The sequence below is a fragment of the Furipterus horrens genome, unplaced genomic scaffold (assembly GCF_987537825.1).
Source record: "Furipterus horrens unplaced genomic scaffold, mFurHor1.1.pri manual_scaffold_3, whole genome shotgun sequence".
NCBI lineage: Eukaryota > Metazoa > Chordata > Mammalia > Chiroptera > Furipteridae > Furipterus > Furipterus horrens.
Genome location: NW_028327173.1, coordinates 195521281 through 195545387, shown reverse-complemented (window position 1 = coordinate 195545387; position 24107 = coordinate 195521281). Strand labels below are relative to the sequence as shown.

General features: G+C 37.6%; 1 protein-coding gene across 1 annotated transcript in view; it reads left to right on the top strand.

Moving 5' to 3' along the window:
* Window positions 1-5219: 5219 nt before the first annotated feature.
* The window catches only part of CEP128 (centrosomal protein 128), a 353412-nt gene continuing 334524 nt past the window's right edge, over window positions 5220-24107 (top strand). The window contains exons 1-3 of the mRNA XM_090271263.1: window positions 5220-5300; window positions 21926-22087; window positions 23943-24029. Coding sequence (XP_090127389.1) covers window positions 21941-22087; window positions 23943-24029 — 234 coding nt within the window. The 5' untranslated portion in view covers window positions 5220-5300; window positions 21926-21940. The remainder of the gene's footprint in view (window positions 5301-21925; window positions 22088-23942; window positions 24030-24107) is intronic.

The window sequence follows — 24107 nt, the reverse complement described above, 5'->3', positions numbered from 1 at the left end:
CCTTCTTGGGGTAAATTCAGGAATTTTTATGATTCTATTTCACCTTCTTTGTTGACTCTTAGCTATAACTCTTTGGCTATTTTAGCAGGTGCTTTGGGGTTTATGGTTTACATATTTAAGTTATGAGAATCTATCCTCAGTTGATATTACACTACTTTATGTGTGGTTTAAGAACCCTACAATAGTATTACTTCCATTCCTCCTCACCTTTATGCTTCTGTTGCTATAAAAATTTGTCTATACATAAGTTATAAACTCTACGATACATTGTTATCTTTGTTAAGATAGTGAGTTATCTTTTAATGAAATTTAAATCATAAGAAAAGATTTATATATTTTTCATTTAATTATCCTTTCTGTGTTCTTCATTCCTTAGTTTAGATCCATATTTTTCACTCACATCACTTTGCTTTTGCTTAAAAGACTTTCATTAACATTTCTTGTAGTTCAGACCCGCTGCTAGTCATGTGTTATTCCATCCTTTTTTTGTCTAAACGTGTATTAATTTTGCCTTCATTTTTAAAGGATATTATTGCTAGGTACAGAATTATAGATTGAAAGTATTTTTTCTTTCAATTGCTCCAATCTCTTGTTACTTGTGTTGTTTCCAAGGACAAATGTTCTATCATAATCTTGTTTTTTCTTTTGTAACATGCTTTGTTTCTCCCTCAGGCTCTTTTTATGGCTTTAGTTATCACTGGTTGAAAGTAATTTGACCATTATGTGCCTTGATTTACTTTTCTTCATATGTCTTATGCAGTATTTTGAGGTTCTTGAAGTTTTGCATTTATGGTTTTCATCAATATTGGAAGAATTTCATCCATTATTTCTCCATATATTTTTATTTCCCCTTATCTCTTTCTACTCTTTTTTAAAATTTTTAAATTTTTTATTTTTCACAAGGTTACTTTATTTTATTTTATTTATCTGTTTTTAGAGATAGGGGAAAGGAGAAAGAGAGGGAGAAAAACATCAATGTGAGGTTGCCTCTCATGTGCCCCCAACTGGGGACCTGGCGTGTAACCTAGCTAGTCATGTGCCCTGACTGGGAATCAAACCAGCGACGCTGGGTTTGCAGGCCGACACTCAATCCACTGAGCCACAGCAGCCAGGCCTTCTCTATTCTTTTTGAGTATTCCAATGATCACACTTACATTAGGATGCTTTTTTAAAATTAAGAACATGTTTCTGTTTTTCATTTTAGATAGTTTCTTTTGCAATATCTTCAAATTCAGTATTCTTTTTTTCTGAAATGGTTAATCTGCCAGTCAATCCCTCAGTATATTTTTTTATGTCAGGTGAAATTTGCATATCTAAAAGTTCAGTTTGGGCCTTTTTCATGGTTTCCCTGTCCCTATGTAACTTTTGCCATGTAACACACTTTTGCTGCTTGTATTAGTTTCCTAGGGCTACTGTAGCAAAGCGCCACACACTTGAGGGCTTAAAGCAACAGACATTAATTCCCTCACGATTTAGGAGGCTAGAAGTTCAAAATTAAGGTGTTGTCAGGACTATGCTCCCTCTGAAGTTTCTACGGAAAGATTCCTTTCTTACCTCTTCCTAGCTTCTGATGGTCGCCAGCAGTTTGTGATGTTCCTTGGCTCGCATCACCCCAGTCCCTCCTCTGCCATTACAAGATATTCTCTCTGTATGTCTCTGTGTTCTAAATTCCCTCTTCCTATAAAAACACCAGTCCCTGAATTGGGGTCCATCTCAATTAAGTATGACCTCAATTTAACTTGAACATCTGCGAAGACCCTATTTTCAAATAAGAACACATTCACAAGGACCGGGTGTTAAAACTTTAAGACATTTATTTGGGGGACACCATTCAACTCCCAACAATGTCCTTGGTGATAACACATCTTTATCAGTTCTAGGTAAGTTAGGTTGGTTGATTTTTCTCCTTAAAATGAGCTGCATTTTTCTTCTTCTTGTCTGATAATCTTTATTTGGATTGCAGACATTGTAGATTTTACCTCTTTTTTGTATTGGATTAATTGTTTTCATAGAAATATCTTGAGATTTGTTATCAGATGTGGTTAAATTACTTGGAAACAGTTTGATATTTTTGGATCTTGCTTCCAAGGCTTGTGAGTGGGACCAGAGCAGCATTTAATTTAGCATTAATTATTCTGCACTCCTGAGGCAGGACTCTTCTGAGTACTCTATATAACACTCCATGAATTATGAAGTGCTTCCTTCTACCTGGCTGGTGGGAATAATCACTATTCCTGGTCCTGTGTGAGTGGCAGTCACTGTTCCCTCCAATCTTGTTAGAAGCTTCTTTCTCCAGCCTCAGTTTCTCTGCTGAATACTCCAAGGAGGCCCTTCATAGTTCTTTAGAATTTTCTCTATGTAGCTCTTTTTTCCCTACTGGTTTGTCCAGCTACATTGGTCTTCCCAAATGCTCATCTCTGTCTTCTTAATTCCAAGTATCCACAGAGCTATGCCTGGGCTCCTTCTCCTTGAGACATGGCCCAGAAATTCTCTCAAGGCAGGAAGTTGTAGCAGTCATGAGGCTTCTTACCTTATTTCTTTCTGGTCTCTGCCCTTTATCTGATGTCTCTTGTCTTTCAAAGCATTGTTTCATAGATTTTGCCTGTTTTCCTTTAAAAAATTCTGGTGGGAGGAAAAATTTGCTCTCTGCTTCTATGCCAGTCCATCTTTGCTGGAAACATAAACAGTATGCCAAAATCTGTAACAGTTTAATCAGGATTTAGACAGCATGAAATGGGCTTAGTGGTGATTATAAATGAAGGTAAAATCTCCTATGCCTACCGCTTTCGATTCAGAAAAATGGATCAGGCCCTTCAGGATAACCATGTTCTAATAACCTGCTCAACAAATTGTTATGATAACCAATAAGACAATTTTCTTTCCTTAGCATAACTTTTAGACTGGGGCAAATAAACGCATGAAAAGATGAATCAGTCCAAGTAGAGAAAGGTGTTTGCCTTCAGATCCACGAATCACAAAAAATACTTTTAAAGATAGCAGGTGAATGAGAATGGCTAAGAACATTGCATTTGTCTCCTTGTAGAAGAATCATTAGCATGGTCCAAATATCAGAAAGTGACATTTTACAATGAATTCCTCTTTTCTTTTCTTTGCCCCAAAGAGTCCCATTAAAGTGGAGCTTAGGCTATATGACTTACCTGCAACAGAAATGTATTATAGTTTTACATTTGTACATTAATAGTTGTTTATTTTGACCTAAATGCAAATAAATTGCTATGTCTTATATTTGTGATGCTCTTGACAGTGACAAATACCTAAAATTAGTAAGTGTGTGGCTGAAAAGAATATTATGGGTTCAATGGTACCCAATGAATGGCTGAAGATGATTCTTTGACCAGAGGGCAAGACCATCTTTGCAATACCTTGTTTTCTCTCTTGACTCTTCTAGATTTACAGTTAGCTTGAGAAGTCAATGCAGGAGGAGCCAATAACCATTTATGGTGGTTTTGTCCTGGTGTAAACAGAGTGGCTTTCACTATTCTCTTGGTTCAGAGAGAATGTTGAGTAGTTCCAATTAGAATATTGGGGAGTTCTCTTTTAATCTTACGGATAGCATCCCACTTCGGTGCTCTGCCTTCTGATCACTTATAACTGTCTGGTGATATTAAGAGGAGGCTTGACATTCTGTGGTGGCTAAAAGGAGCCAAGTAATGTCGAATGGTACAGGTACTAACTACTTGTGCTGGACTATCAGTGGTCAAAATAGAGGCTGTCCTCTCTTCATGTCAATTGGAGGATGGTTAGGTTCAGGCTGTGAATAGTACTTGCTTGAATAGAGGCAGAGCAGTCTATGGACATGGGTTTTCCTCCAGGACCTTCAGGTCTGCACCCCTCCTCCCCCGAACTCTCCAACTCCCCACTCTGGGACCCTCTTCTCTGTTTCTTATCAGGAATCCCTCTTATTTTGGGGGACTGCTCTTTTTTATATTTTTCTTGTCTCTGAGCAACATGACAGCAGAAACTATGTTATTGCTTCATTTTCACTGCATTTCTATTGTCTAATACAATGTCTGGATCCTAGAAAAATTCACCATACATTTGCTGAATTAAATGAATGACTACAATTGTTTTGAAAAAATTAAAATATTAACTAATATGTGAAGTTACTGTTATACTTCTGCATGCATATGGGACAACTTAATGGCTATTCTTAATTATGTTCACATTTGTGTCAGGTGGTGTGTATTCTTGAACACAGCTGTGAGCAAGCAGCTTGAAGATAGATGCAAATACATAAGTTGGTCCTTAAAATAATTATTTCATGTTCCAACTGGTTATAACATCCACCTCCCAGACCTCCCAGTTTGGCGAACCAGAGAAAATACTTGAATGGTTCTATTATATCAAATTATGATATAATATGTCATAACTATTTATGAGTGTGTGTGTGTGAGAGAGAGAGAGAGAGAGAGAGAGAGAGAGAGAGAGAGAGAGAGAGAGAGAGAAAGGGAGGATGGGAATTTAAAAGGCTAGGTCCCTGAATTTGAAAGACTTAGTCTCATGTAAAGGACCACCTGGGAAATGGATCATTACAGCACACAATTATTAGAATAGGGGACCTGTGTCTCTTTCATGTTCCAGAATAAGTGAGGAGAGGACATCTTAGCAGCATTCCTTATATTCTATTCCTGGTTTGTCATTAATGAGCTATGAGTTCTTATGGGAGTCATGTACTTTATCCAGGCCTAAAATGTTTGACTAAATAATCTTCTCTGTTTCCCTACAGTTCTAAGAATTTGTGAGCCAGAAGACATTAGGCTCTGGTAGTAAGGCGATTTTTACACATCACCGCTAGAAATTACACATGCCCCTTTCCCAAGGAAAAACAGAAAGGTAGTCTATGTTAGTATCACAATTATTTTGATTTTTTCTTTTTAAAATAGTAAAATAAATATTTTAGACTTCTCTGATTAAATTATAGTCTGGGCCAAGGCAGCTAATTCACTATATGGTGTTTGTCTTGTATATAATCTTCTAGCCCTTTAAAAAAAAAAGAACAGGGCAAGAGGGCGCGTCCAAGGGCCTCAGGTGCCAACTAATCCAGCTTCTTCCGGGAAAGTCACCAGACGACAGTCGTATGGCATCCTGGGACTTGCAGTTTCTATTAGGATCGCTGTCTCTTAGTAATTCCTTGTTTTAGGGGATGATAGCGACTACAACTCCCAGAGGGCCAAGCGCCACCAGTGGGGTCCTGTACACCCGCTGCTGCTGGGCGGCTAGTTCAAGTTGCCATAGCTGCGAGTCTGGGCAGAGCACAGTCGGTTGCGCCGCAGCGTCGGGTCAGTATCACCTTCTCGGTCACAGGTGGCCGTGGGCGCCGGGCATGGCCTTGGCGATGATCCGGTGTTAAGGATCTGGGGCTCTCCTCTATCTCAGGTACCTTCCCCCAACTGCCCCCTGGCTCGGTCTTGATCACTTCCCTGTCTTGTAGATGTTTTAAGTCCCACTTCTCCTTGTCCCATGGGTGGGGACACTGGCCGCGCGGAGATTTGGGGTGGGGCCGTGGCTGGATAGAGTGTGTGCCAAGGTCAGGAGAGACGGCGTGCCTGGCATCCAGACGCCCCCTCTCTCGGCAGGGGTATGAGATATCGATGTTATCCAGGGAATTTGAACTTCGTTGCTCTCCTTTTGCGTGCGCCTCGTCCTGCCTCTAGTGGCTGCGAAGCCTGAGCTGTCAAGGAGATTGGCCCCACTTTGGAGATGACCTGCTTGGCCTGGGATAAAACTTGCCGTTTTGTACCTGTTGTATAGTCACAAAAGTTTGCTATTCTGGGAACTCTGTATCAGTCTTTTCTTTGCCAACATGGGAGTTGCCCCAACGCGAAGAGTCCCTGGTTTGAGTTATTTTGTGGGAACTCCCGACAAGGTTTGATGGGGCTCAGTCACTTCCGCAGACTTCTTGTAGAACCGCTTTGTAACGTTATTTCAGGTATTATGTATCTAGCACAAGGCCTGGCACATTGGAAGTGCTCAGTATTATTTATTTATTTATACTAATTATAAAGAAGAGTGCTCTCAAATAGAAATATTTGTGAGCCACACACACAAGTTTAAATTTTCTAGTACCCACATTATACCAGTATAAAGAAACTGGTGAAATTAATTTAAATAATTTATTTAGCACAATATACCCAAAATGTGTTAATTTCAGCATGTAGTCAATATGAAACTTATTGAGATATTTTGAAGCCTCAAAGGTATTTTTAATGGTTTTATGTCTTCAAAATCTTGTATTTTACACTTACAGCAACATGTGAATTCGGAATGGCCAGATTTCAAGAGCTCTGTCACCACATATGGCTAGTGACTACTGTATTGTGCAGTATGCATTCAAGATGAAAACTTTTGACAGCTTCATATTGGCACAGAGAAATTGGAGCGAGGGTTTCTGCTTTGTATGCATCAAACCTGTGTGCTCTCAGCGTGTCCTCTTTGCGATTTCAAGACTTGTGTCGCTTTGAACTCTCTGCATTTTATTTTGATTAACTTTTCCAGAGTACATTTCTCTTGAAGTGGCTTATAGATGTAGTCCCAGGTCTGCGTTTTATATGGACAGCTATCAGTTCTCTGGATAACTTTCTGTGGGTTCTTACAGATTGCTTAAAAACCAGTCACAAAGAATTGAAAATATTTCTGTCCACAGCTCTTTCTTACAACCAAAGGCATTTTACTTATTTAATTTCAATACTAGATGTGGGAAGAACTGAGCAGCTTATAAAATATTTCATTTATGGGCAACAAGCATATAGTGCATTAACTGGCTTAGAAATTCACTTGGGTCATTAACTTTAGAAATAACATGTTAAATTCATTACTTGACTTAGTTACGTGCTGATAGACATGCAGAGAGAGAGCACTTTTAGCTAGACTTGGGCTGCAATTTATGCTGCATGATCTAGCCAGCCCAAGGGGTGACCAGGCACTGGCAGAAGTAACCAGTGAGGAGTAGGCTGGCTGGGAACTTGGATGTGAAGAATTTGAGTTCAGTGAGGTTTTTGCATGACCCAAGGAGCATTTCCCTTATTCTCTGAGTGAGAGTGAACTTATTTCCATCTTTTATTATTTAAAAAAATGTAAGGTTGTAGGTGTGTTTTACCCCTTGTTTTATTTATCTGTAGGTGGTTTGGGGAAAGTGTAGGGGCAGTCAAAGAGCATCTGCTTGACTAGGCCTTTTGCCCTGAACCCCATGAAGAAATGATAGGAGGCAGACATGCGTGCCTGGGAAGAGCCCTGAGCTCAGTGGAGTGCAGCGCGGAGATTTGGGGCTGTGCTTTGTAAGTATGCGTTCTCCCTGCGTTTCTGAGATAATACATTTTTAAATATTTATAGTGGAAAAGAATATATCAACAAGTAGTCTTTGGAGGGGACAAGAAACCCTTTTCTAATGTGTACTATAAAAGCGAAATCGAATGCTTGTGCAGGGAGTATTATAAGAATTCAGGGGAACAAACTAAGTACCTTAATAAAAGCAACAATGATGCAGATGTTTCTATTAGACACCTATGTGAGAACCTCTTTTGTCCCAGGCACAGTAATGGGCACCTTTTATGTGTTACATATATAATAGTTTTATTATGCTCTTCTTCATTTTACAAATGAGGCAGTTGAGGCTCAGGTAGCTTATTTGATTTGCTTGGGATTCTGCAGCTCAAAAGGCAATTTTCATCCCCAGTTGTTCTGACTACAAATGTCAATCCTGCCCAATAGGAAGAGGCCCCATTGCTGTCTCTGGTTGCCTTATAATGAGATTTTATTGACAGTCAGCATTTTTAGATTAATAAAAGTACCATATAAACAAAGCTTACTGTTATTTATCTCTTTAAATGTTCAAAGGGTTCTATTATCTTTTTTAGTTTTTTTCAAGCTATAATGGTTCTTACATCATTATTGAGGTAAAATAGTTATAATTTGTGATTCCTTTAAAATGAATGTATTCAACATGAATTGTCATTGATAATCAAGGACTACCCAAATTTTTCAAAGTAGATTTAAAATTCTAGACCCTTTGTAGCATTTTCATATTGTATTTCGATAAAGCGCACTAGAACGTATAGAGGAGACCCACTGGGCTGTTGTACTAACACTGTTTCCAAGATCCATGCTCTATAAAGCTCTTAGAATGAAAGAACTTTAAAGCTGATAGGATCATGTAACCACAGATTCTCAATTGCAGTCTTGACTCATTTGTGAATAATATAAAAATAATCTAGAGTAGATTCAATAGTATCCATGTAATTATGTCACTGGGTCAATTCTTATATGAAATGTTTCAATATATTCATGTTATTCTGTGGTGTGTTTTTGTTTCTTGTAGTAATGTAGTATTATTTACAAGTCAGCACATAAAATTCTACCATATCTCTTTTACAGCTACATAGTATTCCAAATGACTGCATTTAATGTATCCCTTATCAGTAGATTTGTAGTTTTTTCTTATTTTTTTATTTCTATAATGCTGCCATGAAACTATACATACATATACACATGAGATGTATACATACATCTTTTACAAACATCTCCTTTTGTTTTCCTAGGATAATACACAAGGTGTAGCAAAAGTAGGTTTGCAATTGTGTGTATGTGAAACAGAGTTTATTCTTGTATTATTAGTTATTAATTATTGTATTATTTTCCATATGAACCACTGTAACCCTACTGTTGCTCCACTCTGTGCATAGAAGTAGAATATCTGGGTCAAAATATATGCATATTACTTATTTTTTACTTGTCTCATCTGACAGTTCTCCAGAAAAGCTATCTATTTTATTTTATATTCTTATAGCAAGGTGTGATCTTGTCAATCCCAGAGGTGAGAGCTCTTTTTTTTTTTTGTAAAATCAATACAAAACAGATATAGAAGAATATTATACTATTACTTTAATATGCAATTTTTAAATTAGTAAAGTATGTTATATATTTGTTAGGGCCATATATATTCTGAGAATTGCCTGTTTATATTATCTAGTACTTTCCTGGCATCATACAGAGTTACCATGATATTATTGACTATGTTTCCTAGGCTGTACTTTACAGCCCCATGACTGTTTTGTAACCACCAATCTGTGCTTCTCAATCCCTTCATCCTTTCACCTAGCCCCCAAACCCCCATCCCCATTGGCAACCGTAAGTCTGTTCTCTGTATCTGTGACTCTGCTTTGTTTGTTTGTTTATGTTGTTCTTTAAATTCCCCATGTAAGTGAAACCATGTGGTATTTATCTTTCTCTGACTGACTTATTTCACTTAGTTTAATACCCTCTAGGTGAGACAAGTGATTTTATAGGTTGTAGAAAGAAGGCAAGAGCTCAATGGTGGGAGAGTGAAGGCTTTGAACTGCAGCATGGGTTTGCTTGTGAACAGCAGTTGGTACATTGGAAGAGTACTGAGGATGGTCCCAGATGATAAAGAACCTAGAGATAGATAATACCTGAGGAATGCAGCTAGCTGCAGGTGACACTAATGAATTAAAATGATTTGCAATAATTCAAACAGGGCTTCTAGATTTGGTTCATGTTTTAACACATTTATTCAAGCGGATTTGGAATATTTATCCTTGTTTTCTCTCTAAAATACATATTATCAAGTGTTCATATTTATATTGTTAGGCAGTTTAATCCATATTTTTTGAAGATGTAAGATAATTAATAAATCTAGGCCATTTTCCACAAGAATCATTTCACCCAACAATTGTTTAATTAGTACTAACTGCAAAGTCCTGTTCTTTGAAATTTATCTCTGGATTAATCAGACAGGATAATAAGGAAATTTGATTGTCACTTCATTTAAAAAGGTTCCAACTACATGGCACGTACTATGCTAGTTGTTGAAATACAACCATGGATAAAATAATTGGAGTGTCTGGTAGGATTTTGAGTCCGGTGGGGAGACAGACAGTAAATAACCAATAAGCAGCCTCAGGGCTGTGATGAGCTGGTATCTGCTGTGGATACGTGGTCCAGGGTAGGGGTGGGGGCAGTGAAGGAAAGCTTTCTGGGGGAAATTTCCTGTGAGGTGAGACTTGAAAGAAAAGTAGAAGTTAGACAAGGGAGAAGAACTGAAAAGAATGTTCCAGGCAGTGAACCCAGCATAGGTTTGTCGTCAAGAGGAGCATGACGTATTTGAGAAATCAAAAAAAAAAAAAAAAAAAAAGTTTGTGGCACACAATTATATTTCATGAAGATGTTTAATAAATGTCTTGCTGTAATTTTAAAGTGATACAAATGCAGAGGAAGGAAAGATCACTTCTGGCTGGAGATGGAAGGCTTCACTGAGATAGTTTTCTTTGAGCTATGCCTGGAAACATAAGTGGAGTTGAAATAGGTGGCAATAGTGGAGAGCAGAAGGCGTTCCAGCCAGAACTAATGACGTTAATGAGGGATGGCAGTGGGAGAAGACTAGCTGGTGTAACAGCTGGTGGGTCTTTTGTCAAGAACCTAGACTTAGTCACGTGTCCAGGGGAGTGTCAATGAAATTTGGAACGTATAGGAAAAGATTCAGAGTGAGAGAAACCATATTGGTGGCTAGGAATAAGTAGAGAGAAGTCCTGAATTTATGAATAGTGCCAGCAGCAATGAGAAGGATTAAATGCCTAGAAATCTGGACCTTGGAGAAAGGTTCAGGACTCAGCTCTGCCACTTGGTAGCTGTGTAACCTGGTACACCTTCCTTAGCTTCTTTAAGCCTTTTCGGTATATATCGTGATGACAGTAGTAGTTACCTTGTAGGGTTACTGTCATACAACAATCTGTGGTGTTAAAGCATTAGTTATTCAGCATTATTTCAACTTCTGTTTTTGGAAGGTCTTTGAAATGAGGTTCTTAACTGGAATCTACATCCATTTACTTTCAGGAACTAAATTTCATTCTAACTAGATTTCTTTCTAATCCCGTATCTTTAAAAATTTTTATGTATGCATTTAAAAACACTCCAGGAAACAGTTCATGGTGAGATCAAAGTTAAGAACTCCAATTACCTTTTAAAAAAATTTTAGAAGTTTTCATATTTTGGAAAAAAAATATGTCAACTTTTCTGTTTATCCACTTATAATATTAAGAATAAGAGATATAAGAGAATACTTTGCTAAGTGAAATAAGTTGGCCAGAAAAAGCTAAGAACCATATGATCTCATTCCTCTGTGGGATATAAAACTAGAACTCAGAGACACAGACCACAGTATGGTGGTTACCAGGGGGTAGGAGGGTGGGGTAAAGGGTAGAGGGGGCCAAATATGGTGACAGAAGACAATTTAACTTCGGGTGCTGGGCACACAGTGCAGAATACAGATCATGTGTCATTGCAAGGTACACTTGAAACCTATTTATTGCCATCCCAATAGATTTATTGAAAAAGAATAAATACAGAATCTTGAATAAGTGTGTCAATAAGTTCAATAAAATGTACTTCAGTTCTTTATCATAGAAGATTTAAAGTAAAGATCTAAATATATAAAGTAAGAGTAGGGAAAGGAAGAAATATGGGAATTAAGAAAGAGTTGAGGAAAAAGAAAAATAGATAATACATATATACCAAACAGAATAGCTTTAAAAAAAGTTTAAAGTTTTAGAATGTGGTTTCCGGAAAATAAGAATGCTTTTCTGCCTGAAAGGGGTTATAAATATTCTTAACAAGAGAAAAGATTATTTAAAAGACGTCTTAAAATAGCTGTAGAAAGTTGGATTTATAGCAAATTTACATATTAAATACTTTATTATCTTGTATTCATTATAAAAATCTCTAGTTCTAAGTAAGTACAAATGGCATACTCTGGCATTAAAAGCATTTCTTGGGAGGAGGTGATAAAAAATATAATAGGAAGGGCATAGAAAGCACATTAGTGATTGGGCATTGTATTTGGAATTTACACAATTTTTTTACACCTAAAAATGTAGTGGAGCCCTGGCTGGTGTGGCTCAGTTGGTTGGAGCATTGTTCTGTAACTGAAAGGTTGAGGGTTTGATTCCTGGTCAGGGCACATTCCCATGTTGGGGGCTCAATCCCTGGTTGGGGTGCGTGAAGGAGGCAGCTGATCAGTGATTCTTGCATGAAATCTCTCTCTCTCTCTCTTTCATAAAATAAACCTTTAAAAAATGAAAATGTAGTGGAAAAACACTGGCTTAGAGACGTAAAAGATGAGTTCTAGTTCTGTTACTGTAACTTTTTAGCAAAGTAATCATGGACAAGTATTTTACTGAAAGCTTTGTTTTTCTTTAGCAGAAAAAGTAAAGGGTTGTAATTATGTCAAGTTTATAAGATTGAATGGAGATCAAGAGAAAAAAGTGCTAAAGAAAATGCTTTGTCAGCTATAAAGCAAGATGCAAATGCAAGATATAAATAATAATAAGAAATATTTCCTTTTAAAAAATTTTTAGTATTGTTTGTTGACTAGGAAAGTCAGGAGGAGTTTCTGTTTGTACTTTAAAAACTAGGAGGAAGAAAACAAATATTATGCTTTATAATATATTTGAGAAATAGCTTATTTCTTATGAAAATCTTAATGCTATGGGGAACAACTAAATAGCTCTGACTGCTATTTATAATTGCTTAGATATTTTTTCTCAAAAATTGCTAGCCTGTCATTTGTTATAGCAATTGCTTATGCTTATTTTGTGCATCGTAATTTGAATTTGTTTCTCCCCAATCCCACCACTAGAAGACAGTCAGAAAACAACCTGTTTTCTCAAGGAGAGTAGTCTTAAAGGAAACTTCAGGAAATTAACTATTTTGTGAAACAAATCAAATGATTTATTCGTAAATTACATATTGTCAACTGATGGTCCTTGGTGCCAATTCAGTGCCAACATGAATCCCCAGTTTGGAGTACAGTGAAGAAGGAAACTTGATTCATTGCAAACCAGCTCAATTGTGATACAGCATGGCTGTGATGTGGCTCTGGGGCCAGGCTTCTCTCTGGCTAGAGACAGCTCTTCTCTGTTCCTCAGTGGTCTGCTCTGCTCCATGCTCATCTGCTTTATGCTGCACTGGTCCCTTTTGCACTGGCCTGCTCTGCCTTATTCTGTGTTCTTTGCCAGTGTGCTCTGGCCTGTATTGGTCTGTTCTTCTCTGCTCTAGTGAGACATCTTTGGTGTTTATCTCGGGCAGGGAAATGCACACTTCACCCTTTGGTGGGAGGGGAAAGTGCATGTTCAGAGCCAGAGGGGAGCTGCTTATATACACAGAAGATCTGCTCTGGTCCCTGATTGGCCTGTCCTCATGCAAATGAGGATTCCAAATCCTTGTAGTTTGATTGGTCCAAAAGGCACTTTCCTGATTGGTCATAAATGAGATGCTCTGCTTGGTCAGTGAAGATGTTGATGGGAGTATAACTGTGTAGCTCTGATTGGATAAGGGAAGCCTTAGTCCCATTGGTTGAAATAGGATTCCAGGAGCTCAGATGGCAGAAACAGTGTGGGCGGGCGGGCAGGCAGTTCAGTGCAGACTTCTTCCTGAAGTGCAGTGTATGAGAGGCCCCTGTTTAAAATGGCTGGTAGGCTCTGTTTTTGAAAATTTGAGCCCAGTTAGCCACCACGAGCTCTTCTTCATAGGTATCTTCTTTCTCAAAGTTCACAATATAAATCATTTAGCTTTTGCTGCATAACAAATAGAACATACAAGGCATACAACAATAAACATTATTGCTTGTACGATGGGTCAGCTAAACTATCTGCTTATCATGATTAGACTTACTCATTTATTTGGGTTCAGCTGGCTGGTCAGCTGGTCTGCTGATCTAAGCTGAAAGCCTCTGGTGCTACCAGGTGCCCCACACCTTCCACAGGATAGCCTGGGCATGCCCTCTTGGTGATGGAAGAGGTACAGGGGAACAAGTTCCAGTGTGGGATCCCTTTTCAAGACTCTGCTTGTGCCATGCTAGCTTAAGTCCTATTGGCCAAAGCAGGTCACATAGCTGAGCCCAGAGGAAGGGACCTGGGCAGGTAACTCAACCTGTGGTAGAAGGACAGGGCATATAGGGAGGGGTGAAGAATTGGAGCCAAATTATGCAAGGTACTACACTTTTGTTCTGAATTGAGTTTTTGATATACACAATAGTGTGAAAACATTCTAAGTAGTTTGATTAAAATCAAGCCCTTTTGCTCTAGTAGTATCTTGTTCTGGTTTTGGAGTCTATAGGCATGGCTGATATCAAAGCTGTATTACCGAGTTTCCATTCTGGTCTGTAGAGAAAAGCATTATCTCTCAAGCACTTAACCTTGATTAATTCTTCCCAATCAAAGTGCTCATTTTTAACAACTCTAGAACATGGGGCCAATCAGGGAGCACTGGGTGGAGAAGGCCTGGGGGGCGGGGGATGGGGGGATTTGGGCAGCGGGAAGCTGCATGTCTGACCCTAGGGCTGCTGTGATTGACGTGCGTGTTGTGGAAAACTCCCCACCAGTGTGGCCAGATCTCTGGGCTTTCCAAGAGGAGCTGCAATTAGAATTTTTATGTGAACTTTATTTGTTTTTAAATTAATGTTTTAAAATAATATAGTGTTATTTTCAAATACATGTTAGTTAGCTAGATTTGGTTTATAGTCAGTCTTCTAGTTTTCATTCTCTGATTTAAACAAAATGGTGTCAGAAACCCAGGGATTCTAGTTCCATCTTGTCCAGGCTGATCTCTTGCCCGACCTGGGGCAGTTGGGACAATCAGTAGAGGTTGTCTGTACATCCAGAAGACTTCATTCTTGTTTGCTCTTTTAGGATTATTATAGTAGCTATTTTCGTTTTTAATCTGTGAGCAGATGCAAGTGTGCAATTCCAGGGCTTAACTCCAAGTAATGAATCCATCGCAGGGGGTTCTTAGCACCCATTTCTCTTGTAAGTTTTCTTTTTTTTTTTTTTCTTCTTGAGTTTTTATTTGTTGTTTTTTAAAAATCTTGACATGTTTCTATTTAATTTTGTAAACTGCCTCATTTATTTTAGAAGTGTGTGTGTGGGTGTGTGAGTCTAAAATACGTGTCATTTTGCTCGTGAGACAGGGTGTTATTAAGTAACTTTCTTTTAAAACTGCACTGATTTTTAACAGCTGGCACATATATAATTATCTGAGCAGCAACTAATTTTTTTTTCTCCATGTCTGAATAAGCAGTCATTTTGTATGCTGCATGGCCTTTTCTAGAAATGCCTCTGCTCCCTGCTTGGTGGGCACTGGTTCATGTGACCCTGCTCTTCCATTCTGAGGAGCTGGAGCAAGCATTGGGAGCTGGGAGCTGAGCCTGACCAGCTTCACCCATGGGATAGAGGTGTGTGCATGAGTGTGTGTGTGTGTGTGTGTGTGTGTGTGTGTGTGAGAGAGAGGGGGTGGGAGAGAGAGAGAGAGGGAGAGGAAATGGATGGCAGCAACTGGAATAAGTGGAACATATAATAAAAACAAATCAAATCTAGTATATATGTATCTAAAAATGTTAATTCTGTAAGGCAGATGTTCTCAACTGGGATGATTTCACCCATCCAGGCCCTCCCTGCTCCAGGGGACATTTAGCAGTATTGGAGACAGTCTTAAATTGATTCCCTGGTGCTCTGCTTCTTGGTGCCTTCCCGAGTTCTTCTGAGACAGGTTCTTTTCACTGGATCCCGTTTCCTCTTCGCATCCATCTGTCGAACTTCTACTCATCCTTCCAGAGGATCCTGACCCCGCCGGCCTGGCCTTTTGTTGTATTACTTAGCTCATTGTAGATAGCACTTTTACTGTTCCTTCTTTCTCATCAAGGATGGTAACTTATGTACTTTCCTCTTTCATTTCGAATGTAAATATAATTCAGTAAATGATGGGTGCACGAATCTGTTCAAGGCTCTCTTTTGATTGTTTCTTATGTCTTACATTATCTTCTGACTTAACAGAGATTTGGCTGTCAAATTTGATCTTATATGAACTTACCAAAAGGGTCTGAGGAGATTTAAGTTACAGAAGAGCATTGGTATCAAGAAGCCAGGCATAGTCGAAAATTGTACATGATAACCTTTCCTGGCTTATTAACTTTTTCTTTTGAATGATGAGGCAAAGCTCTCAAGTCCTACAGCTGTTGAAAAAGTGAGAAGTGCATGAAAAATTTTGAACTAGGATAATGATTAAGCTTGGAATACCACTCCTCGCCTCCTGGGATCCCCTTAAATATCAACATTGTTACCTTGAACACGTTCTTTGAAGACGGTTGCATTGGACAGGTACAGCCGAGGCACTTGGAGGCCACAGAAGCAATTGCCTACTTAACATGCACTAGTCAGCCTTTGTGAAATGTCACCCCTGATGCTGGGTGCTTATCTTTTATGGAACAGCTTGCAAATCCTAATTGTTTTAAACTGGCTCTGAGGAAAAGAGACTTGAGAATCAATAAATTACAGCTCTCATACATACAAATGTGCATCATTGTAATGAAGACAGTCTGATGGCTTTTTAGGTCAAATAACAAAAGAGGTGGACTTGAGTTTGTAAAGACTCACTACCAGTCCTCTTGTTACAGGGCTAAATGCGATTTTCCTCCCTCTGGTCCCAGTGTGCAGGGTCGCACATCAGCATTTGTTTCTGATGGATAGATCCTCAGTGGGAGCGAGTTGATGAGGGTTCATTACTTGCTCTGGTTGGCGGTATGTCTTCTTTCTAAGGTTCATTAAGGCAGAGGCAACAATGTTTATTGCCTTTAAATACTGATGTGTTGGGAACAGCTAAATAAACTATTTTAAGAACTGTATGCCATCTGGTTTCAGACCCAAGGCTTTCTCTAGCACTGTGAAGACTTTCACCCAAGGTCACCCATCGTAGTTCCCCCCCAGTCTTGGAAAAAGCTTAGCACCCGAAGGGCAGACAGCATCAGTATAACAGCTTTCTCATCAATGGGAAGTTTTGTCGGACCAGTAGGTGGTAGTAAGAGAATATTTTCTGCTTTTTCTCTAGTTGAGGGAAATGCCTTTTCTCACCTTTAATCAGAATTTAGGTGATTCAGCTTTTTAAAAATTGTTCTTTAAGAGTTCTTCAGTCATTCTTCAAATTTAGCAACTTTAAAAAAAATCAACAAATGTCATGCCGAGAAACTTCTTACAATAATGAGAATGGATTTCTAATCCAACTGAACTTTTTCCTTTTACACTTTTAAAAATAATGATGAAAATATTCCTTGAGTATACATAGATGTTTTTCTACTAGTTTAAACAATTCTTCGTTGAGCTTCAAATTGTGATTGTGATTAAACATCACTCATGAACCATTTTTAATTTGTCTTCCAAAGCAGAATTTTATTGCATAAGCTATGCCAGTACACATTAATATATTTTCACATAGTCCTTCAACTTTTAAGTTCATTCCTTATTAAGAATGTTTCTTTGAGAGTCAGTTTTTGAATCTAGTAACCCCTCTCCTTTGGCAAAATTGTAAATTGAGAATTATACATAATTTAAAAAATGTTCTTTTAACTCATAAACTGCTGATAAATGGAACCTTTGGACAGTTAGTCCTCTTGAGTATGAAATGGAGATGAGCATTGTGATCCCATATTTTTAGGTCATCAGTTGGTGAAAACTAGGGACATGACCTCACCTAGGCAGATGTGAGGGGACTGGCGAGTATAATCGTGAAGTTGTCAGGGAGTAAAAGGAAACAGCTCCCAAGAGATAGGGAGTTCCGGATATAGCTTTTATTTAAACTCATTTGTCAGGCTGTCAGCCTGTTATGAATCTGCTATCTCGGAAGGTCGTCACCTTATATTTGTTTTTCTAAGTATACATTGTTTTTCTTTCTGATACTACATTCTTTATAGAAATTTCAGGAGAGATAGAAATGCTTAAAAAAATAGAGAACTGCTGTAAACTCTGGATGGTAAATAGACTTTGGCTGTATTTTCTTCCCTTTTTATCATCATCCTTTCCTGCTCCTCTAATTTGTATACTGGTAATGTATAGTTACATGCTGCCAACGTGTAATGCTTATTAAAAAGTTGGGATTCATACTTTTATCCCTTACATTATTGTTAAATGTCCCCAGAAACAGAGTGTTTAATGTCTGTCTACTCTTCCATTGTATGAATTTATTGTATTTTAACCATTCATTTTTTTCTCATTTGAAATTTAAATTATTTTTATTTTCCTTCTATTATAACTTCTCAGTCAATATCCTTTAGATATAAATTTCTATAGGTATTCTGGATGATTTTATTAGGTGAACATTTTGAAAGTATATTTACTTGGTCAAGGTACAAACTGCTCTTGATACATAATATATGGGTTGCTGACATTCAAACAAGTTTCATCAATTTATACATTCCCATTAGGACAATAGAGGAGTGTTCTTCCCCTACAGTCTGGTTAACCAGAAACATTATTATTTAATGGAAAACAACTTAATAGGGCAGAAAAGTATTTCATTGCTTATTAGGAAGAACATATTTTTCATGGCCATGCATATTTGATTTCTTGTGTGACCATTCTCACTATGCTTTTATCAACATGAAATGAATATAATACTTTGTGTACAATTTCTTTAGGAAGGTTTTCAGAGGCCTGGTCAATTTCCATTAATGCCATTGATATTAGGATATACTTGTTTTGACAATAAATTTTTAAATTGTAGTCATTCTTAATGGTGAACAAGGTGTATAATTGGCATTGACTGCTTTGTGCTTTTCTTCTTTGGTCAGTTATAGTAAGGGGCTCTTGGAACTATTTTCTTTATAAAAATTTTTAAAAAATTGCCCTTTTATAGTTGTCCCATTCTCCCCCCACCCCCCATTGCTCCTCCCTGCCTCACCATCCCCTTCGCAGTTTCAGACCTCTTTTCATGGCCTTGCATTCGTTTTACTCTGGGTTCTGATTATTTGGCAGGAGCCTCTTGAGAACTCCAATGGTCACTTCTTCCTCATTTCTTCCTTTTTCCCTCCATCATCTCTGTCTGTGGAGTGGCAGTGTTGGCTGATGAGAGACTGGTGTCTCTTGGTAAGGTTGGACCTCTGCTACCACAGCTGTCTTCTGGTCTGTGACACCTAAGGTTAGGCATTCTTTCAGTTAGTGATGACAGTCATGTTTGACCTTTTGAATTGTCATTAATAGTTGAAGGAAGTGCTACATTTTCATCAACAATGAAAATAATCTAATTTCTATTTTGTATTGTAATCAGATTCTTTAATTTTCCTTAGTTTAACATTTATGACACTTATGTATAAAATCCTTAGATGGTTGCTAATGTTTCATATGCTATTAAAAATAACAACCGTATAAATTCTTAGATATATTTCACCTTAGCTACAGAGCTACAGAGCCTGGGCAGGGTGATATGGAGGGTCTGCTGTTGCCCATGCAGCAGACCCCCCCTCTCTTCGCAGCTGAAGGGTCCAAGGGAAAGACGGAGTCAATACAGCTTGGCTTCAGGTGCGCCGCAGGAGTTGCCGGTGTTGACTACAACGTCAAACCGCCTTAGGGACTCCGGCTCCGGATTTTCTGTCGGGGTTTACTCCCTTAGCCTTTCCCCTGAAGAGGTATGCCGCAAGGCAGCGGAGGTTTTTTGGAGTCAGAGTTTTCCTTCTGACACTCCAGCGTCATCGCAAGATGTCGATTCAACACGAGAGGAGACAGATACCGTGTCACTCCCGAGTCGGACTGCACAGCCATTCTCGCGGTGCAGATAGACTCTTAAGAAGCTACACCATCGTCTCTCGAGACGAACGGCTGCCGACGACGACGATTTCACCTTAAATCTTGATATTTCTATAAGTGTTCCATCTGAGGCAGGAGTTAGAACATCTTTTATCGTTCAAAGTAATTGAAATTGATAGCTGAAGATTGTGTGTGTGTGTATTAGTGAAATTCATGCTGGAAAGTGTGATTCTGTCTTAGTGAAAATATAATCTTTAGCAGGTGTGATAGGTCATTTTTTTGGTATTATATAACAATTAGACATAATTTAGATAATGTTCTTCATTTTATTTAATGTTGCTAAGATTTTCTGTTTTAAAGTTAAAATCAGATACCCCACATCTCTACTTGTTAATATTTAACAATCGATTGTAACATTTGTTCCATTAAGAAAGACTGTGAAGCACAATGCATATACTTGTGGTAAAAGTATGAAAATACGGAAAGTTATACAAAAAATCATACTAGTAGTTTTCCTTGGGAAGGTGGGGCAGGAATAGTATTGGGTGAAGGGTGGGGTGGGAAGGTACTAATACTTCATTTATAATATGCCAAATATTTTATTGAAAATATTAGAAGCACACATGTCAGAATGGGGAATAATAAGAATAATATTAAGAATATATTTTTATGAAATAATAGGAAAATATGATAACAGAATAATACTAGGAATAGCAAAGAATAAGAAAATAATATTTATTGTAGGTAGTAGATAACATACATGCTTGTTATAGCTATCATTTGTATTTTATTTTAAACATTTATCTAAATCATTAAAAATCACTATGAAATTATTAGTTGTAATTATAATTATTTGTAGTCAAGTTACAACTAAAACTGTTTGCTCATGTTTCCTGATGTGGGAGGGAGCTACACCGTGGGCACTGCACCTTCGTACTTGTAGACAGAAGTAAGGCAAGAACCAGAGAAGACAGGTGTGGTAGAAGGTTGAGAGGCTTGACAGAGGAGGGGATGAGTCTCACAGGGAGCTCTCCAGCCCTGTAGTAGCTAGTACGAAGAAGTTGGATCTTCCGTTAATCTTGATGCTACAAGGTCAGACTGTATTTCACTTTGAAAAACCTAAACTCACAGCAAAGCTCTCTGCTTGTTTTAGTTGTATTTTATCTAGTATTTTAAATACATGACTGCTTTCATGCTTTCATTTAATGCTCTAGGATCTATATATGTTTAACAAGTTCTCTTTATCTTCTTTTTAGATATATGGTCCATATACTTCCCAGGTGCATTCAGAATAAAGATCCAAAATGTCCAGAATACTCTCGATCATTAAAGAAAGATTTTATCACACTGGATTTAATAAGCCAGAAAAAGAAGGCCATATGTATTTTAGGAAGAGTATAACAATTAATGTTAAATGTTACAATAGCCCTCATTAAGCAGAAAACATAATAATTAGCATACTCAATAATAATTACAGGAATACTCAATATTAAGTATCAGAGTTTTCTCTGATACTTCTTTGTCCCAAATACATTTTTCTTCACCTTCTATGAAAGGTTTTCTGAAACTTTTGAGATTGTTTTGCATGAACTGAATTTCTTTTGCACTAAATAGAAAAGTGAGGTAAGGATGGAAAAAAGCATGTTTAGAGAATTGTTTACTGATGAAATTATCCTCAGTATGTTTGACTTCCTAATTTGGAGGAGATGTCGATGGTGCCATCTTCCTACATATTTGTTATTATAGAACTTGTACCTTTGTTATAGCATTTATTTACTCCTATATTTTAAATTAAGGTGCATGAAAGTATATTCACTGTGCACTGGGATTCTCTTATTTTACATCATTCTGTGTGCATTGTATCTTTGTTTCAAGTTACATATATTCTTACAGTGCAGTAGAATGGACATCAAACTAATATTGAGACCTGAAAGTCTTAGAGAATCTGTTTTTATTTATTTTTTATCGTAGAGATACAATCTGTATGTCCTATTTACCTGTTAGTAAGGTTAAGTGAGGTACTGTATATGCAAGTGCTTTTACAATTTAGGAACATTGAACAAAACTAAGAGATTTTTATTATTCAGAGTTGTAAACAAGACTAAAATAATATTCAAGGAATTGCTCTTTTAAAGAAGAAGAAACAAAGGAGGGAGAATTTTGTGGGAAGTGGTTGACTTATGCTTTAAACTGTGTGTGTTGGTATTATGATAAGCCAATGGACTAATGTGATAAATACTTCAAAGGATCAAAAAGTAAATAGTTAAATTAATCTCTTATTCCCATGTTCTTCACCATTTGCTTTACCATGGCCTGAATTTATTTTCAAGGATTTGTGTACATCAATGGCAGAATCCTCCAGCGATTCAGACCACTTCCGCTCTCGTGACCGATTGAGTCGATGGGCTGCGAGGTCCATACACAGGGAACTTCGGAGTCGTCCTGCACTAAATGTCACTGAGAAGGTCAACACTATAACAAGTACTTTACAGGTGAGTTGAGCAATGCTTGCATTGACTTGATCGTAGATAGTTTAAGTTGAGTAATTGTTTTGGTTAATATATTAGTTTTTTTTGATACCATAACAAATTACCACAAAACTGATGTCTTAAATAACAGAACCTTATTTTCTTATAGTTCTGTAGGTCAGAATATGACACTCATCTCATTGGACAAAACGTTAGGGTGTTGGTAGGGCTGCATTCCTTTCTGGAGGCCCTGGGGAAGTGTCTGTTCCCTTGCCTTTTCCAGCTTCTAGAGGCTGGCCGCATTTCTTGTCTTGTGGCCCACGCATTTTCACATCCTTTTCGGATCGCATCACTCTGACTACCTCTTCTGCTTCCCTCTTCCACTTTTAAGGATGCTTGTGATTACATTGAGTGCTCCCAATAATCCAGGATAATCCCTCGACTCAAGATCCTTAATTTAACCATATCTGTAAAATCCCTTTTGCCATGTAAGATTCCAGGTATTAGGGCTTGAACATCTTTGGGGGTTATTATTCTGCCTACCACTGTCAGGAAGGATATTTGAAATATGCCATAGGTTGTGGAAAGTGTGTTGGGATAATCCCATAATTTCCAAATAAAACACAGTAGGAGTGGAAACCATTAGGGATTACCATCAATTAGCTTCTTGTGGACATGTGCCTTTAGAAAAATTGTTCATATTTTGGCTTAGTGGATTATTCATGGATGAATAATAGTGAGATGCTGTTTTGATTTAGAGGCTAATCTTTGACAATATGTGATAAGTTGTGGGAAGATTTTTGGAATAAGGCCATATTTCCAAATAAAACATGGTAGGAGTGAAACCATTAGGGATTACCATTGATTAGCCTCTTGTGGACATGTGCCTTTAGAAAAATTGTTCATATTTTGGCTTAGTGGATTATTCATGATTGAATAATAGTGAGATGCCGTTTTGATTTAGAGGCTAACCTTTGACAGTGTTTGGAAGTTTGAGTGGGGCAGTTTTCTTTCTTCCCTAGAAGGGGCATGGGAAAAGAAGTGGGAGAAGAATAGCCCAGTCATGCTGGGAAGCAGAAAACTCAGAAATTGAATTTTTTGCCTACCCATTAAACCCTTGCCTTTGTCTTGCCTAGATAAGCACGGATTTTGGCTTTTCATTGCTTTGGGTTAATATGCTGAGATAAGAAGAGGCTAATTTCTCGTAGAGAAGCCATAATTTGATTTGATTTTTCTTTTTAAACTTCTTGAAACTAACGTAACAATGGAGTTTGGAGTACAAAGTCTTGTACTTTCCCACCAGAGAGACAAATTAATAAGTATATATATTTTTAAAGAAATACCTCCATTAAAATCTCAGGTGAAACCTAACATATTTAGGTAGAAACCATTTTTGTTATGATTAGAACTAAATTTGTTGTGTATAGCTAAAGGGTAAAGGATACTTTTTCCCCCCTCCTAATTAAGTTCTGAGGTAAAGTAATAGTAGAAATAAGATGGGGCCCATGATTTGCTTCTCTTGTACACAATCTGCTTGGTTTTTTTTTTTTTTTTAGGATTCTTTTTTATAAAGAGGGTGTGAATTAGTAATGAGAATTTTTTTCAGTTTGTGATTTTGTTGCAACTTATTATGGAACCTTAGGTAGGGACTTAAATTATATGCTTCAAAGTTCACACAAGTAAATTAAAGATGGATTTTACTTTTTCTCTCAGTTAGATTAATAAGAATTATATTTATGAAGTATATTGATATTCAGCTTAACTATGATATAAAGTGTACCTTTTACAAATGGTTGATTTAGCTGTTTGACATACTACTAAGACTGATTGGGAAAAAGGTTGTTTGGAACAATTAATAAAGGCCATTTTCTTTCTCAAGGACACCAGTCGAAACCTGCGACAAGTAGACCAGATGCTTGGACAATATCGAGAATATAGTAACGGACAGGCAGGTGCTGTAGAACACGTAAGAATGTTTGCATGTTTGTATTTTCTCTCACCTTTTTGGAAATTCAGAATTGAGGATGAGGGAGTGAGCTGAAGG